The sequence below is a fragment of the Saccostrea echinata genome, unplaced genomic scaffold, assembly GCF_033153115.1.
Source record: "Saccostrea echinata isolate AGI-Se365-2 ecotype Australia unplaced genomic scaffold, CSIRO_AGI_Sech_v1 ptg000008l, whole genome shotgun sequence".
Lineage (NCBI taxonomy): Eukaryota > Metazoa > Mollusca > Bivalvia > Ostreida > Ostreidae > Saccostrea > Saccostrea echinata.
Genome location: NW_026889757.1, coordinates 6,004,062 through 6,022,703, shown reverse-complemented (window position 1 = coordinate 6,022,703; position 18,642 = coordinate 6,004,062). Strand labels below are relative to the sequence as shown.

The 18,642-nt window shown below is 33.8% G+C and overlaps 1 protein-coding gene across 2 annotated transcripts; it reads left to right on the top strand.

Moving 5' to 3' along the window:
* The first annotated feature begins 1,387 nt into the window (after window positions 1-1,387).
* Window positions 1,388-17,330, top strand: LOC133180988 (ATP-dependent RNA helicase DDX3X-like). Of its 2 annotated transcripts, XM_061315477.1 has the most exons (17): window positions 1,388-1,529; window positions 3,471-3,519; window positions 4,939-5,004; window positions 6,322-6,462; window positions 6,889-6,972; window positions 7,098-7,224; window positions 7,574-7,840; window positions 8,143-8,242; window positions 8,462-8,597; window positions 8,948-9,021; window positions 9,643-9,750; window positions 9,867-10,027; window positions 10,181-10,325; window positions 10,482-10,811; window positions 11,170-11,287; window positions 12,217-12,373; window positions 13,014-17,330. In XM_061315477.1, exons 1-17 carry the CDS (start codon window positions 1,482-1,484, stop codon window positions 13,213-13,215), a joined length of 2,313 nt encoding a protein of 770 aa, XP_061171461.1. In that variant the 5' UTR covers window positions 1,388-1,481; the 3' UTR covers window positions 13,216-17,330. The 2 variants fall into 2 exon arrangements, with proteins under 2 accessions (XP_061171461.1, XP_061171462.1); XM_061315478.1 differs by lacking the exon at window positions 4,939-5,004 and having other exon boundaries at window positions 1,422-1,529.
* The last annotated feature ends 1,312 nt before the right edge of the window (window positions 17,331-18,642 follow it).

The window sequence follows — 18,642 nt, the reverse complement described above, 5'->3', positions numbered from 1 at the left end:
TCTAGTAAAGAATATGTTCGAGATTATGCAGCCCCCCTATACCCCCTCCCGATAAGTGCTTTTTTGAAACGTGTATTTTAAGGAGGGATTCTTCTCATATTTCTTGTATTTAAAAATTAATGAAATTTTCATAGATCCAAGAAGACATTATCATTAAGAGATGGTATCAATTAGGTTAAATTTGACCGTTTTATTTTAAAAGCAAGGTCAGGTCAAGGTTATTATCTTTTCCTTGTTCCCTGTTGCCAATCATGCCATGCCCACTTCTATTTTAAAAGATTAAATGTTTTTCTTTTTGCTTAAAAAGATATTACCATATATAAGGTCTATTAGATGATACTAGCTACCAAATTGACATAAATAATTTAACTAAAATAGATATTGGCTAATCCGAATTTCCTCTGTTTTTCCTATATTTTTAGGATATATTAGTTATTTTTATATCCTTCGTATATTTAAATTTTTCTTATTTTCACATATGGTAAAGTAGTCATATAAAGATACAAATTGATACAAAAACAAAAAGTTTTGACGGGTTACTAAGAGAGAAAAAAAAACACTTTTTACGGATTATTTGCTCAAATCTGTATTTAGATTGGAAGCTTTTAAAATCCAACAAAATTGTAGTTTGTTTGGAAAATCATATTTATTTGATACATTTTTTAAACTTCAGTCCATTATTATTAATATACTTACATTTGAAATTTTCTTGAAGTCTTTGATTGTTTAAAATTTTTTAAACTAAATATTCATTGTTCTATAGTAATTTTGAGAAGCAGAAAAGGAGATATTTTCATACACCGCCGTTCCGTCAAAAATATAGTCTCTGCTAGATTTCAAACTCAGTTTACCATTTCTATTCAAAGTTGTACAATTATGATGAGGAAAGAAAAATATGATCTTTCAAATCCCTTACATCTAAATATATAAGACATATAACGTTAAGCAAATATACTTTGAATATTTCATCTAGAAACCAGACAAGAATCCCTCCTTAACCCACTGACCATGCTGACCCCCATCCCACTTCGTCGTTTATGATGATGCGTTTTGTCTCATTATCTGTTTTCTCGTTTCTGACCGAAAAAAAGATTAAGAAATATTATTAAGACATTAGAGTCCAAAAATTAAAAGAAAAGATTTTTAAGTCAAAAAGACCTTTAAAAAAAATCACAAAACTATGTGAAACTTTCCAAGCAAGGCAAGCTAAGTGTATAAAAATAATCAATACAAATTGAAATGCATGCATGTGTGAACATTTCTTTAGAATGATCGAATTCAGTTTCATAAGTTTCTGCGAGTTTTTAAATTTAGTTACATAGAATGAATTTCATGGCAATCATGCCTCCAAACAGTGTAAATGAAAACGAAAGTAATGACACTCTGTCACGTGATCACTTGCTGACATATATAAACGGACACGGGCTCTCGTTGATTGGCTCTCCCAACACAGTTTTCTTGTGGAAGAAAAGAGTGGACTTATGATGTCAAATGTTCATAATCAAAATGGTCAAGGTCTAGAGCAGCAGGTTAGTTCGCTAAATAGGTTAGAAAGAAAGACTTTTAACTGGATTTTGCCATATTTATTGGTCATTAAAGCAACAGACGGAAAGAAAAAAAATCATTCTCTCCCCGGTCGATCCAAAATGGCGACGACCACAATGGATATAGAAAGGAATAACATTCCCTGTTTCAAATTACGATGGGAAATTATCAGAATTATATTAAACTATTCACTGAGAAACTCATTTACATGAATTTGAAGGGGTTTTTTTTCAATATATTATAAGGTGCCCTTTGTTCAAAATCAGCTGATCAGGAACAGTAACTCTATTCAATTTTCTTGCAATTTGGGCCTTTCCTTAAGATATGTGCAGTCCTGCTGAAGAAGAGAAGGATAAAATAGATTAAGTTATATGCAGAAAGTGTATATTTTAGCCAAAACTAATGCCATGATGAATGTAACTTTTACTATTAATGAGGAAAGTTTTCATATCTCTCTATGGATATAATAGCCATTTGGGAAATAATATCCCAAATTGGTTATAAATTTACAGAGCAAAAAATAAAGGTTTTTTTCTTTTAACTATAAGTACTGTAAATCTGCATCAAAATACCTAAAAAGCAACAACTTTTGGATAGCAAACTCTTTCGTAGTCCCACTGTTTAAGAGATTGGTCCTTTGGAAGATCCTAAAACTCTTGGGGATCAATCTCGTAAACTGTAGGGTTATAGAAAAACTTGCTTGCCAAAAGTTATTGCATTCAATGTATATTTATGTGAATTTACAATATTTATAGTCAAAATAATGTTTTTCATTTTTGTGTACTGTAAAAATTTATATCCCATTTGGGATATTATATCCCAGATGGGCTATCCCATTTGGCAAATTGGTTCCAACCTGTAAAATACATTTAGGAGTATCAATTCACCTAATTTTTGCCCAAAGTTCATTTGCGCTAGTATACATTTGATTCAGTATACTGTAAATAAACAGTCTTCTGTTCCAACATGTCCAAAATCAATGATTATAAGATTATATATGTTCTTCAACACTGAAGAATCATTGAATTAAGGGCCAGAAATGTTGCTAACTTCCACAGCTGATAGCATGCTGTCTTGGATATCTTGGATATTTTCTGGGCAGGAGATGGGGGGGGGGGGGGCTCAGTTATGGTTTGTTGTGGTCTGATTCTATGTTGTTAAAAATCCTGTGAGATCCTAGGATTAGTTGTATCTGAATAAAAATTTTGCTCACACAAAAGTTTTGACCCCTGCTTATCCCAGATGATTTATTGGTGATTTATTGATACATAACACATAGGCCAATTGTGAAAGAAAACTTGAAAAGATATTCCCAAAGTAACATGAACAAAAAAGTGAATGGAATGGAATAGGTAGAGGTGAAATGATACAACGATACATCAATTATATTGATGGCAAAGGGTCACAATACTATCGTATCATCAGGTATATATCATGATAGAGTAGGAGTTAATTTTTATTATCTTGCTTGAAAATTCTAGGTAAAACCAAATGAATTGTCATGTTCTAAAATGGAGGAAAACAAGAAAGGTTTAGAAGATTCAAATGGTATTTCTCAACTTATTATGAATCTCTGTAAAACAAGTTCTACCTATAGCAACATTGCAGTTTTATTCTAGGCCAAGATATTTCCACAGGAGGGACTTAAGGTTCGCTTGTGGGTTTTTGCTGAGATTTGAACTACTAGCATCCGCCACTTTTGCTGTTATGAGTTGTTAACTAAAAGTAAAAACAAAAAATGTGTTGATTTTTGTTTAATTCCGGAAAAGTAAACATGAACCAAATAGTAATTTGAAGGTGTTGAATTGAAAATTGAAGGAATCAAATGTTGTGCATTGAGATTCAGGTTTACCACAATGAATTGTTGCAGTCCTATTACCTTTGTATAAAGAAACATCATTGTATAATAAGTTTTTCTTTTATAGTTTGCTGGTTTAGACTTAGGATCTGGTGGAAGACCATACAGTGGCAAAGGTAAGATTTATTTGTGCTTGAAAATATTCTGAGAATTTGGAGTGGATTTTTTTTCCAGTGGATGGGAGGAAGAAGACTCAATATAGAATCCACTGTTCACACTTGCATATCTCTCTTGTTAATGTGGAATAAAAACAATTTTCCATAGTTATGGTTTGTGTCTTTGGCAGTGTTTACAGGGCATTTTCAGTTGAATTAGTTTCTGTCTGCCTTTAAAAGTTTGGCTAAATATTTGACTGAAATATTCATTTTTATAAGAATAGTGATTTACATAGTATAAAGAAGGGAAACATGAACATAATTAAATTGGGCAAATAAAAATTTATTTTTGGGTTGATTCTAGACCCTTTTGTACACTGCTTCAAAATTCTTTGAGTCCCCAATTCAAGCTGACCATCTAGGGGTAAACTTAATAAAGTGGCAAAAAATATTTAACAACTTTATAATCCTACCCATTCATGGATTGGGAAAAATGAATTGATAAACAAGCTTTATGGCTTGGTTAGACATTTTTCAAGCCAATACATTGTTAAGAGAATTTTAACTGATCCCCCCCCCCCCCCACACACACACACATGCTTACACACAAGAAAAAAATTTGAGTATGATTTTATAGCAGTATGATATATAGATCTACCTCTAACATTTCAAGAACATGCAGTAATTTCTGGAATGTGTGAAAAGGAGGCATACATGGAAATTTCATGTCATAATTGGTTTGCCAATTGTGGTGTGAAATGGAAAGAAATGGAAAAAAAATATTTGCGTGTACTACATATATCCTGTAACTGTATGGGAAATTGTTTCTGATTATATATGGAAGGATTTAAGATTTAGTTTTCTTGCAGAAAGTTAAGTGCTGGTGTACTGATCTTATACATTCAGAATGCTATTTAAGCAGACACATCCTAGACTCCTAGTTGGAGTATATTCTTGTAAAAGTTGAAATAGCTGACATGTTGTGGTGGTTGAGCATTAAGATTGTTTAAAATGTCTATAGTTTGTAGGAGGATGGTTTGCAGTAACAATAGTTTATGATTTATGAAACTTTTTTTTTTTTACTCTCAAACTGAAATGTTGCACTTTCACTGGTTTACGGATATAAGATTATGGTCCTCAAGAAAATAAATCGCTAGTTCGGTTTGTTAGTGACTCCTAATGGTTATATATTGGGTTGATCAGTCTTATAGATGGCTCAACTTTTCCTTGCCATTTATGAGATTGATCAACTCAATATATTTAATAGACAGTTAGTAACAAACCTTGTAAGTAATATTATCCATTACTTAGTTGAAAAATGGAACAAATTTGTGCCATATCAGGATCTACAAATTGATTCAAGTCATTGATCAATGATTATTCTATTTTATTTCAATTCCAAATTCACAGAAAATGTTCATGGTAAACTTTGATTTGTAGATGGACGAAATTATCGACCAAACAGCGCAAACCCAAGATTTCAGGAACAAATGTTCTACATGCCAGGTGTCGTATTTTTCTTTGTACGACCACAGTATGTTCAGGATTGTCAGAGTTCAACTCGTCTGTTTCGAGTTTCAAAATCCGTAGTTAGAATTTTGATTCTAAAGTCTGACAAAATTTTTACAATTGGTATAGAGTTTTCTGAAATCTGAAAAGCTAAATTTTAAGCATTAATATAATGTAAGGATTTTTGAACTGATAATATTAAGGATAGATGATAAAGTAACCAAGTCTGAAATTTTGCCAAACTATGCAGACAGATGTAATATTGAAGTGTGTCTGATTTGTCCTGTTTTAGATGGTTGAATGGGTATTAACTATTGATGTGTGACTGGCAAAGTTTAAATTGCCTAGGTGAACTTTGATAACTTGGTGCTGTTTATGCACTAAGTGTGGCAGTTGCAGTATTAAATAGGCACTAGTATAAAATTTGCTCCAACTGCTTGGCTTAAGCTAATGGAAAAAGGGCAAAAAAATTTCTTAAAGGTATTAAAAATAAATAAAATATGGCTGCAAAAGTTGATTTAGGATGGTGATAGTTGCTTTAATAAACAATGAGTGTGTTTACCTGTATGGAATAAATACTCATAAAAAAATCCATGTTAGACTGATATTGACGAGGTGGAACGTTTTATCCTGATTCATACTGTAGTTTTTCTTAGCTTTAGCATGATCTATGTTATTATTATTTTCTAACCTTAAAATTGACTCCTTGAAAGTGATGGGTCTCAAAACTAAATAATTATTCCATTATCCCTTGCATTTGAACATCGGTAATTCAAAGTATGTTTATTTATCATTTCATACATGTAATTATTTTGTTAAACATAGATCAGGATTTGTAGAATAAATATACAGCATCCTATAGTTTACATAGTAGAATATACATATGTAAATGTAACATTTTTAAGAGAGTTTCTGATTGATTACAAGCATCTATGATCTAGTGCAAGTCAAAACTTGTTCAGTGTACAATGTTCCTGTATACGGAAAACCTGTCCATATCACAACTGCAGCTATATCTTAACTAGGAAGTAAACAATTTAGTGGGTTCAATTTTACCAAAAAGAAAAGGTAGTAGATTGTGAATAAAGGATTGAATTGCATAGGATAGCCCATCACCCCCAAAATCTCTCTATGCATCTTTTATGATTTTTCATTGGTTATGCTTTGAATTAGTACAATTCTGCTATCACTGCAGTATTGTTTATATTGCATGGTTTGTTGTCATGTTATATTATTTAACTAATTTGATGTGTATATAAAGAAGTGAATATTGTGAAAAATTTAAATAGAAGATTTATTTCCATTTTTTTCCAGGTCAGGGTAACCAAGGGCAACAGGGTCAGCGATATGTGCCTCCTCACATGAGGAATGCCCCAGGGGCACCTGCTCCTCCCCCATTAGGAATGGTGCCAAATTACCCTCCACCCCCACTGCCAGATAATAGAGGGGGCAGAGGTAAGGAACTTCCTTTCGCGTTAATCATAATATACACATGGGTTAACATTTATCCTCTTTGGTTTTCTCTAATCAGAGATGGTTTTTACAGTCACAGATATATGTAGAAAGTGTAAATCCCTTTAACTTCTCTTTCCAAGAAACCTCTGGCAAAGGTTTTAAGTCTCAGGTCTGTTTGGTTCTTTAATTTGCTTTAAAAATCTGGATCTTGGTAATATTTTCCAAGTCCCTTTATCAGGTTTATTGGCTTTTTGAAAAAAAAACCATTTTATTCTGTTCCGGATGATTCAAAGAACCAAATGGTTGCAAAAGGGGCAAAAGTAGGGTGCCATTATTTTATAAGCACAACTTGAATGGGGTTATTGCATATTATTTCTTTACAAATTTGTTTTGCAGTGAGTACATCACATTAATTTTGCTTTTCAGATGGAGGCTATAGCAGAGGAGGATATAATCAGGGCCGTGGAGGATACATGAATGGGGGTCCTCCCCAAAGCTTCAGTCAGCCCAGTAAGTATCTTGTTGTCTTGTAGTGTTACCTGCAATTTTAGTGTTATGATGGATTCATTTGATATTGAAGAGCAGGAATTTCAGTTTTCATTAGGTGATTGTTGATGTCCATTGTTTTATTACAGACATGGGTGATAGAGGTGGATACAATACTTACAACCGAGGGGGATACAATCAGGGTGGAGGTAACCGAGGTGGTTACAACAATTACCAGAACCGTCGTGGTGGCTATCAGAATAATGCACCAGGAAGGTTAGTTAGAAATTTTAGGCAGAAAAAAATTTAACATCATTATGCAATGATTAGAAGTCTTCAATTAAAATGGAGCTTTGTTTACTTGGAAACATTGGTTCCTAATCAAATCCTCCTGATAGGTTATTATGAATTACATCATCTACCAGATGAATGGCATTAGTTATATATTTATGGTAGTATGGAGAACTACTGTAAAATTATGCAAAGATATATTAGAATATGGATTGCAGTAGTGTAATCAGCATAACATGTTTTGATAGAATCTTCTTCAGAAGCATGATTTGTTTGGGATTAATCATTTTAAAAATTGACAGCTAATATAAAAAATTATTTTTGTACATTTTAGATATGGAGGAGGGGACAGATACAACAACTATGGAGATGGGGATCGCTTCTCAAGACAGAGCAGTGCCCCTCCAAGTTCTGGGGGACGTTGGGATAACCTTGAAGATGATCGAAACTTCAACAACCAGAGATATCAGAGTGATGGTGACTTCAGCACAAATAACAGATGGGACAATCGAACTGATTACAATACAGGGGGCAAGTACCCCCAAGAGACTACAAAGGAAAACTGGACTATTCCCCTACCCCCTAATCCCCGAATGGAAGAGTAAGGAAGAATTCAAGCATTTTATTCATGATGTGACTGATTTTTATAGCTAAGCAAACAAAACAATGATCTCAAATTGAAACCATACAGATAAAATTTGTTAGTAACAGCAGTTATTATATTTCATCATTTTGTGCACATTCTTTTTCCTGTGATAATGCATATATTTTATTTTACTGATGAACAGGTAATTGGATTCACAGGTTTCACATTAAAATGATATTCTTGTAACAAATGCACTATTTTGATAAAAAAAAATGCCAGAATTTTGCTAATGATTCAGTATTCTGTGATCTTTGAAGGGAGCTGTTTGGAAGTGGAAACACTGGTATAAACTTTGACAAATATGAAGATATTCCTGTGGAGGCAACTGGAGAAAATGCCCCCAAAAATGTGGAGACTGTAAGTGCATGTACAGTGTAGAAAGAAATTATCATTGTATATATATATATTAGGCGGTCATAAAATTTGTATAAATCCATTGACATAGTATATACATGTATAAAACATAAGCAGTCAAATTTTATCGTTTTCTTACAAAACATGACATTTCTAAATTTTGAATGCATTTAAATGTAACTTCTTGGAGTTTTAAAGGAAGGTGACTTTTGGGTATTTCAGTTTGAGGAGTGTAACTTGGGAGAGATTATCAGAAACAACATTGTGCTGAGTCGCTACTCAAAGCCTACTCCAGTACAAAAATATGCCATTCCTATTGTTCTGAGTAAGAGAGACCTAATGGCCTGCGCTCAGACAGGTAAGAATTAACATACATAGCTCAATCTTTGCTGTTTTCATTCTGTGTTTTCCCCCTCTAGTTTGTTTACATTTTCATTGTTGTATTTCATTATTTGAAAATTAATCACAAATGTGACCAAAAAAAAATTATGGAATTCAAATTTGTGTAGGAAAAGAAATATGCTTTATGCAGAATTTGAAGAAGTTTGAAGTAATACACCTTTAAAAAGTAGGCAGATCAGTTGTTTTGCCCTGTAGGTTAGAGAGATTGGACATTTTCACATATTGAATAGCATTGGTTTGTTTAAAATACAAGCATCCTTAGGAACTACTTACAATAGTGATCCATTTGAAAATTGTTTGTTTTAGGCTCTGGAAAGACTGCTGCTTTTTTGGTCCCAGTGTTAAACAGAGTCTATGAAAATGGACCCGAAGAATCAGCAGTAAGTAATCATATAAATGGCCATGTCACTATCGGTTACTGAAAAATATGTAAGCATGTGCAACTTAATGTAGATGGATGTACATACATGCATATACTATGCTGAAGATTTATGAAAAGATTTTATTTTCATAGAAGTATTTGCTTGTGAATGCTCACTTCAAAATGTGCTCAGTGCTCCCAAGTTGCACTACAGCCAATGGGGAAAATACATGTAGGTGAATTACAAAGTTTTGCAGGCTTAAATGTCATGCAGAAGTAGACAGCAAATAATTAACATACTGTAATTGTGCTAATTTGAACTTTAAATTTAAAAATGGTCTAGTGCTGTAAACGTACACTTCTCCACAGGGTCTTATTTCCGTGGAATTACAATTTATGTTCAATCCCAGGGTAGAAAATAAAGCAGATTTTTTAGATTGCCCTTGTATGTCTTATTTGTAATTTTAAGTACACATTGACAAATTTCTGTGGAGATTTTAGTGTAAATTTATACCACGTGGTAAAAGGTACCTCGACAGTATTTCTCAACATTTGTGACTTTGATATGACAAAAATAACAACATATTCTTGAATTCTGTGATGTCAAATGCAAGACCTTATTTGTGCGTAATTTTTGTAGAATGTGTCCTCGTCCAGACAGTATGGGCGTAGAAAACAATATCCACTGGCTCTGGTCCTGGCCCCCACTCGAGAGCTGGCTTACCAAATCTTTGATGAAGCAAGGAAGGTTTGTGTCTATAATTGCATTGTCTTAAGTCAACTCAGCCATTTTTTAAAGTTTTTTTTACCTCCTTTATTTAAGTCTGTCACTTTCAAAAGTAAATCTATATATTTTACTCTCAGTTTGCTTATCGTTCCCGTGTGAGGCCCTGTGTGGTATATGGAGGAGCTGATATTGGGGCCCAGATGAGGGACCTTGACAGAGGATGTCATTTACTGGTGGCTACCCCTGGAAGACTGGTAGACATGCTGGAGAGGGGCAAGCTCGGTTTGGAACACTGCAAGTAGGTGTCTCTTGTAATTTGACTCTTACACGAATGGAAAATAATTGAAGTAAAATTAAGATAATATAGTTCCTGTGTGAGTGGCAAATGCTATATATACATGTACCTTTCTGATACTATACCTTGCTGATACATGATTTTACGGACTACTAGGTTCCTGGTTTTGGATGAGGCAGACAGAATGTTAGACATGGGATTTGAGCCCCAGATCCGTCGCATTGTGGAGAAGGATAACATGCCTCCGAGTGGTGTAAGGCAAACTCTCATGTTCAGTGCCACATTCCCCAAAGAAATTCAGGTGAGCTTTTTTTATCAACATGTACCCCAGTATTAGTTTTTGATCATTTGAAAAAAAAGGTTTAAGTAAAATTTGCTTGTTAATATGCTGCATTTGAGAAATCCTTTGAAAAATCCTTAAGTTTGACACTTGATGATTTGTTTATTTATGTTATAGATGCTGGCCCGAGATTTCCTGGACAACTATATATTTTTGGCAGTTGGAAGAGTGGGCAGCACCAGTGAGAACATTACCCAGAAAGTGGTTTGGGTGGAAGAAATGGAGAAACGTTCCTTCCTGTTGGATCTATTGAATGCAGCAGCAGGTCCTGACTCACTGACTCTAGTCTTTGTGGAGACTAAGAAGGGTGCCGATTCACTGGAGGATTTCCTGATCAGGGAGGGATATCCCGCTACCAGTATTCATGGTGACCGCTCTCAGAAGGAGAGGGAGGAGGCTCTGCGGCTGTTTAGGAGTGGGGACAGGCCCATCATTGTAGCTACAGCTGTAAGTTTATAAATATTTGGTGGGATAATTAAAGCATTTGTGGGAAAGAGAGTTTCAGATTCAGAGAAGGGAACACGTTGACAGGCAGCTGTCTACAAAAGGGAATCAACCCATGATTTTGAATCACATCAGTAAGTGTTGAAATATTTGGTAAGAAGGGTTTTGGAAGTAAGACACTATGGAAGGATAATGCATATATACCGGTACAAAGACTTAGTCTTGAATGTCTTGTCATTCTTGTATGTTGTCTTTGTTATGAGAACCAAAGCACTAAAATTTATTGATAGAACAATATTCGTGTATAAATATTAAATAGTCCATGGACTTACAAAAAAAAATTATTTTTTTTCAATAAAAGGTGGCTGCAAGAGGCTTGGATATCCAAAACGTTAGACATGTTGTGAACTTTGATCTGCCAAGTGACATTGAGGAATATGTACATAGGATTGGAAGAACTGGTAGAGTAGGAAATCTGGGTGAGTCAAGTTAAAAATGATCAATTTCCTTTTTAAAAAGTTTCCTTTAAAAGGTAATGATTCCTGAGGAGTGAAAAAAAAATTAGATTGATTGCATTTGTTTAAAATGACTTGCTTTAAGAACAATCAATTTTGCCTTATTTTGATAATGGCATGGGACATAATCATAGAAGTTTTAGAAGGAAAGGGCTTACAGACATTATGACATTAAACTTTTGACATACTTAAGTGAAAATGAGCACCAGGCACTTAAAAATTTATCATAGACTTTTCTTTTGATGGACAGTGTTATGGTATACTGTAAACTTTTTATTCGTGTGTGAGAAATATCCGAGAGTTTCTCGACCTACTTTAACTCGGGAATATTAATCGCTGCGAACGATTTATTTTGCTTTGTATTTGTAGAGAATGATTCCTCAGTCGCGGAAATTAATCCTTGCGGATTAATTTCAAACTGACGAATTGCAAATAAAAGATGACGCAAATAATAGTTGGTTAAAAGTAGGCTTTCAGTCTGTCTGTTAGCAATTTTTAAAATGTATGAGTCATTCTTTGCACACTTTAAGGCTCAGGGCCATAAAATCTTGTCAGTTGATGCATCTTAGGGGGAAGATGTGCTGCAATTCAAAAGAAGGTCACAAAGGCCCCATTTTGTAATTATAAATTTATTACATTTGGCTGTGTATTCTATATAGCCCCTTTCCACTAAATCAAGCACTCACATACATGTAATGTCATGCATCTATGTATACGATTTGAAAAATCATTTCCTGCCAAATGTCATACAGTACATGTTAAATAAATTTATAATACCTTTACATTATATGGCTATATGTATTGAACTGTTAAAAAGAGGTTGAGTCATACATGTATATGTATGAAAACTTAGCTAGGTGTATTAGAATTGGTTATTGAAATTGTTTTTTCAGGTTTGGCAACCTCGTTTTTCAATGAGAAGAACAAGAACATTGTGCGGGACCTCATGGATTTGCTTGTGGAGGCCCATCAAGAAGTTCCATCTTGGCTTGAATCCATGGCTTACGAAGCTCGGCCCACTGGAAGTTCCAGAAGGGGAGGTGGAAGAAGGTCAGTCCATTTAACCACCTGTTAAAGCTGAGCATGATTCGTAAAATGTCCCCCATATTAGTCTTCTCAAGACTGATGTTCTCCAGCCCCTATATACATGTAAGCCTCAGCTTTGTTCAGAGTTCAATGTATTTTGCTTCACGATCTCCACCTAAAAGGATGTCTCCTTCATTGTCATTGTGGTATACTTGGGCACAACAAAAATGACTTCTGTATGCTGCTGCCATGTCAGGAAAAAAAAGTTACCCAAAAATTCGGTATCAACTGCACAGTTCAATGTTGCAATGTGAAATAAACCGTATGCACATCATGAAATAAAATGTAAACAAAAAGGAAAATATAAGATATACGTGTACTACACGCAGCAGCAACAAGGTAAAAGCAATCAGGCGCAATGAATGTGAAGGGTTTATACACCCCAGTAATGATGTAGGAGATAGGAAAAATAATATGGCATATGCCTATTTACCAGTCATGTTCAGTTTTAAGCAGTGGGGTAATTAGGGCCCCACATAGAGATATGGGTGCCTTATATAGAAATCATGTTCATTCTGGGTCATAAACTACAAAAATACATGTACCTTCATGTTTATAATGCCAAGCATCAAGTTTTAGGCAGAAATCTTATTGATGCTTGTAGATTTGGCAACTCTGGCTTTGGATCAAGAGATTACCGACAGCAGAATAAACCCAAATCTCAGCAGCAACAACAGCAGGGTGGTGGAGGATACAGCAACAATTATAATCCTATGGCCAACCAATACAGCAACTATGGAGGCTCCTACGGTGGTGCCTACTCTGCCCCCAGCAACAGTGCTGCCCCAGACTGGTGGGGCAACTGAAGAGCCCAGCAAGCGACAACCACATTTTGTTTAATTTGACTGTTGTAAATTTTGCAGGGTGACAATATGGTAGAACCAGCCCCCTTAAAATTTAAATTCAAGGCTTTAGAAGGCAGTCTGGTAGCCTTTGGAGATGAGTTCAGATAACTGCAGTGAAACGAGAGCTTGGATTGTACAAGAGGATGGTATAGGTTTCTGAAGATAACTGTGTTTGGAGAGCCCTCGTTGAACTGTGTCATAAATATACTATTTTAATTCACATTTTAGCAATGTCAGCATTTGTTACCAAGAATACATATCGTTCATTGTTGTGTCATTGTTTTAAAAATGGCAGAAAAGTGAAATGGCCATACTGATTTCTCACAAATTTATCTTATGTTTTACAATCAGTGAACAATTGTCAAGCAGACTTCTGAGATGATATATTTTAAAATTTCCCCCCCCCTGACCATTACATTTATTAGACTGTGAGAGGGGAAAGGTGTTTGCATGAAATTATTGATGAATATTTTGATTTTTTTTCATTATGATCTGTAATTAGTGTTGATGGAGGCATTTGTCATCACTTTTTTACCAGATCATTAGGTTTTAAGGGAAAAAACCTAAAGAAAATTTTTGTGCTGACATTGTGATTGCTTAATATTTATGGATTTAATAGTGTCAATTATTGATGGTATTTCACATACATTTCCAGTATCTCGGTAATATAAATGAAACTTTAATGTAAAAATGCTACTGCACTGCAAACTGAAGACAGATGTTTGCTGGTTCTATTGTATATTACCATGAAGCTATTGTAAAATTTTTCTAAATATTGTAGTCTTGTAGTTCCAATATTTTTTGCTATGATGCCGTCCTGTTTCCAAATGTAGAATTTTTGGAAGAACGTTATTTTTGGAAATTGGAATCAAAGGAAGACAGGTTCACTTCAAGAATTTTTTTTTTTACTTGAATATTTATGAAAAATGAAAGCTGGTGAACTTATTCATCCAGAGTTACATATATATATATATAACTCTTTCTTATTATGGAGAACATAACTAATACAGCATCTGTGATTTTTTTTATTATAGGAAGGAACTTGATCTTACTTCTTTTTTTAATTAAAATCTGATGCTGTGACAAGGAATGGGGTTTTAATATACATGTATAAACACATTTGTGATGCTAGTCAAGTAAGTCATATATCTTGCCCCCTTTTTATTTGCTGCATGTGGAAATTCATGTGAAAGTTGAAAAAGATAAGAGTACCACCATGTGATGGTTATATATTTTTTGTTATTTTGTTTTCTTAAATGTACACGTATTGTGTATTTCTGTAAGAAGTGGTGGTACAATTGCCCTAGCATCCAATTTTCTATACGTATTGTAAAAGAATTTTTGATGTGCATGCATTTCCACATTTAGCTGCTAAATGGTGCATTATGTACATTGTACTTAGTATATGGTCTTTTTGACAACAATTTGACTGCGTATTAATTAAATATTTCAATTACATGTAGAAATAGTATTTGGAACTTTTTTTTTCACTGAAAGAGGGATTTCTTCTTTCCCTGTTAACTGATATTTAAGGATTTTAAAAGAAAAAACTTTCAACATGAACATGTTTAAAGTTTGAGATTTGCTATGCAGGTTCAAGTATCCTTTGTTCCATAATCTAAAGGAAGAAATGTAGAGTTAAGTTTTGGACATGTTATAGACACTTAATTTCAGGATTCTACACAAGAGTAAACCACAAAGGGCACTCAAACCTAGCATAAAAATGTTTGTTTGAACGACTAGTGTCACAAATAGCTATTGTATCCGTATTTTAATGATTGAACCACGTCTTTCAAAAGGTCATCTTATGGGGAGAGGACATGTTATGTGCCAGTTTTTTGTTTCTCAAGTATTTGTTGTGGAGATTTTTGGCAAGAGTTTGTGTTTTTTTTTCCACAAGCCTAGGCCTGTCAACCTTAATATCCAGACAATGGAGCTTTTATACAATATCTTGACCTATTGCGATTAATAGTCCCAGAACAAATACATAATAGAAATTTTTTCATCCTTCGTTGTGTATTTTTATTTTTCTGAATGTTAATTATTGACAAATATTTGTTATTCTTACATTGTGATTTTCCTAACTTTGTTTAAATGGAACATTATTTTAATCTTAAAGGCTCTGGATCCCTCGTTTTCAAAGTCTGTATGTTAGAGATATTAGATTATAGTGTATGATTTTAAAGAATAGTTCTTGTGCTTTATAATCAAAACTGCAAAGTTACTGTTTTCTTACAGATAACTGCTCTGAACAAAAGAGTTTTGGATCTCCATCATGTTAATGTTTACTTCGGTGCTTTTTTGTACAGAAACTTTATAAAAAGCTGTCAGAATTGGTGACTGTAGATCTTCTTCGACAGTTTGAAGTATGAAGCTGTACAAAAAGGTCGTTGTTTCCAAAATCGGTGCACATTGAATTGCATTGAAATATTATTTCTGTGTTTTTTCTGTATGGGAGATGGATATTTTTCCTAAGCAAATATTGAATTGTGTAAAGATACATGATCAATCCAGTTGTGCTTGTTATTTTTGGAGCATGCTTAATGCATGTATTTCCATATATCTCTTCAATGTGCCAAAAAATGATTTCCTATAGGAAATTTTATACAGCTTGTAGGGATCCAGAGGTATATATACGGTATTTAATGATATAAACTATTCTGTAAAAGACATTCCAAAATGTGTTCAAGTTCCTGTGTGTATATTTATGGGGTCTCACATTTTTTTCATTCAGATTATCTTGACCATTTTATCTTTTCGACTTACCATTGATAATATTCTCGTCACTTAACTTTTTTTTGTTTTGTATGTGTCTATTTTCACAGTGTATCCATATGATATTCATGCAGTATTGAAAAGGAAAATTCAGCAGTATTGCGAGGCTTTTTTTTTTTTTTTAAATAATAAACCAGGGCTTTCATCCTCTGCCATAAAGGTTTCCTCATAATCATTTTCACCCGCGTAAAAAATAATCGAGTTATATAGATATGTTTTATCATGTACATGTATCTTTATTGTTAGGGGAGACTTTTTTTGGTGCTGCCTTTATGACCTGGTGCTTCCTTTTGAAAAATGGAGGAAGCAAAGGATGATCTTGGTGCATGTTGCATCCTTGTTGCAAGTTTTCTGTGATGAGTCAAATTTGAAGTAAAAATAATGTGCAATTCTTTTTTTTTTTTATAATATTATATCACAGATGTTTTACAGTCACATCAATGGCAATCTTTTTTATATAAATATTTACAAATTAATTTATTCAGTATTTTTTTATTTTAAAAATGTGATGTGTGAATGACTTAATTTTACAAAGGGAAAAATAAGGGTAGCTGTATTTAGTATACATGTGCATGTTATTTGATGAGTGTGGGGGAATTTTGGCAGAGGGTGAATTTTTAAAGATCGTTTAGGAGGGCCTTGTAAATGGTTAGGTTTTCAGTAAAGATTTTTAATATATACCAGTTCGCCAGTTTTCTTGGGTACCGTTGACCTTCATAGTTACATGTAAATTACTGGTAAATGTGCTTTTGGTATCTCAGGACTTTATGATGAAATCTGAATTCTTTTTTTTGCAACAAAGTGAAAGTAAAAGCAATATTTTTCATTGTTTATCTCTTTAATGCTAGAGTTTTGAACTGTTTATCCAGAGAACCTTTTTTGTAATCTTGATTTGGCTGTAGACACTTTTTTTGTACTCATCAAACTTGTATACATTGAATGTCAGAGTCAAAACAGAGAACAGGAGAAAGTCAGATTCTGAGTGCAGAAAATTATTTAGTCTGAAGAATTTTGAGTCTTGGTATCCAGATGTTATGATTCTTTGTCCATTTCACAGCAAATAATCCTGTACAATGAATTGGCATGTCATGTATAAAACCCACGAATTTGTATGAGAGAAGATAACTTTTAGGAGAGAGTGTTTCAGAATGGGACGGCATATTTTGTATTAGTTATTTTTTCTTGTCTTTTTTTTGTGCTGTGCTGTATATTTGGGGGGAAATTAACCTGTAAACCTGCAGCTCAGACAATTCGAAACAAGTTTTGAATGTGGTTGTTCAAATAAAATCTTTCAATGTTGACTTGTAGTTTTAAATCTCTGAATTAATTACAGGATATAATGAGCTGTGAAAATATACTTGCAGTAACCTGCTATAACTATTCATCTAATCTAGACCAAAAACAAAAAAAAAAATTGTTAGCTTATTTACAGATCTATAAAATCAATGTGTTCATTGAGGCTAACATCGTCAGATACCCACGGGTGATCTCGTCACCAAATAAGAGACGAGATCACCTGTGGGTATCTGATGATGTGAAGCTAATGGAGAAGCCTTGAGAAGATTTGACCTGCATCACAATGTTAAGGCTATGCACAGGCATGATAATTACACAATTCTTCAACAGATTGGTGCTGAAAGGAAGTGCTTGTGATTTGGCAACATAAAGTTTTGCTATGCTCATGGTGTTGGCATCCAAGGTTCCTGGGATTGGCACTTGCAGGAATGATACATTTAGGAATGCTCAATACTATTCATGTTTCATGAGATGCTTTTGACCTTCACTTTCTTGATGTCAAAAAGGCCAAGTTAACATTTTCGGAGCAGGTAAATGCAAAAGTTAAATTTTAGCTGAACTTGCAGGGATGTTGCATCAAGAAATGTATCCTACTTCCCATGCTTCAGATTACGTCATACCTTTCCCTTTATTCATCAAATAGATGGCCAGTTAAAGAATTTTGGAATAGGTAGACAAATTTAAGAGCCCTACCTGGACCAAAAGTGCATGGAGGATGCATTCTGCATCAACAATGTTGCAATCTCCACATAAGTAACATACGAGGGGTTATCAAAAAGTTCGTGGACTAGCGTCATAAAATTAAAACCGCTTTAGGTACACCAATGAATTTTTACACATTTAGTAAGCATCATCTTTTCTATCTATAGAATAAACCATAAATAATTTTTATTTTTTAATAAATTGTTAGTGTTTTTGTAAGCAAAGGTATGTCCAGGCGGTGCAACCTCTAATATGACGTTTTTTCTACCTGAGTGTAACTGACAAAAACTCTTTAGATATGAGTATTTGTCATCAAAAAATCTCGTTAATTCAGGCATGTGGTACGACACATTTGTTCAGTAAAATTTGCAATTTTTACCCCATTCTGTAATTTCTATGAAATTTTATCGTAAATTTTATATGGAGTGTTCAAACAATTATGGGCTTGAAAATAATGTCAAAAAGGGTGAGAGGTTTCTTTTTCAAACACTCTATAGAGTTTCGCTCCTGGAAAAACTGGTATTGACCTAAGGAATGTTTAAACTGGCTACAGAAAAATAAAATGCATCCAGAGTACTTGTTTTTTAATGCCCAAAAAGATTCAGAGAGATGAAA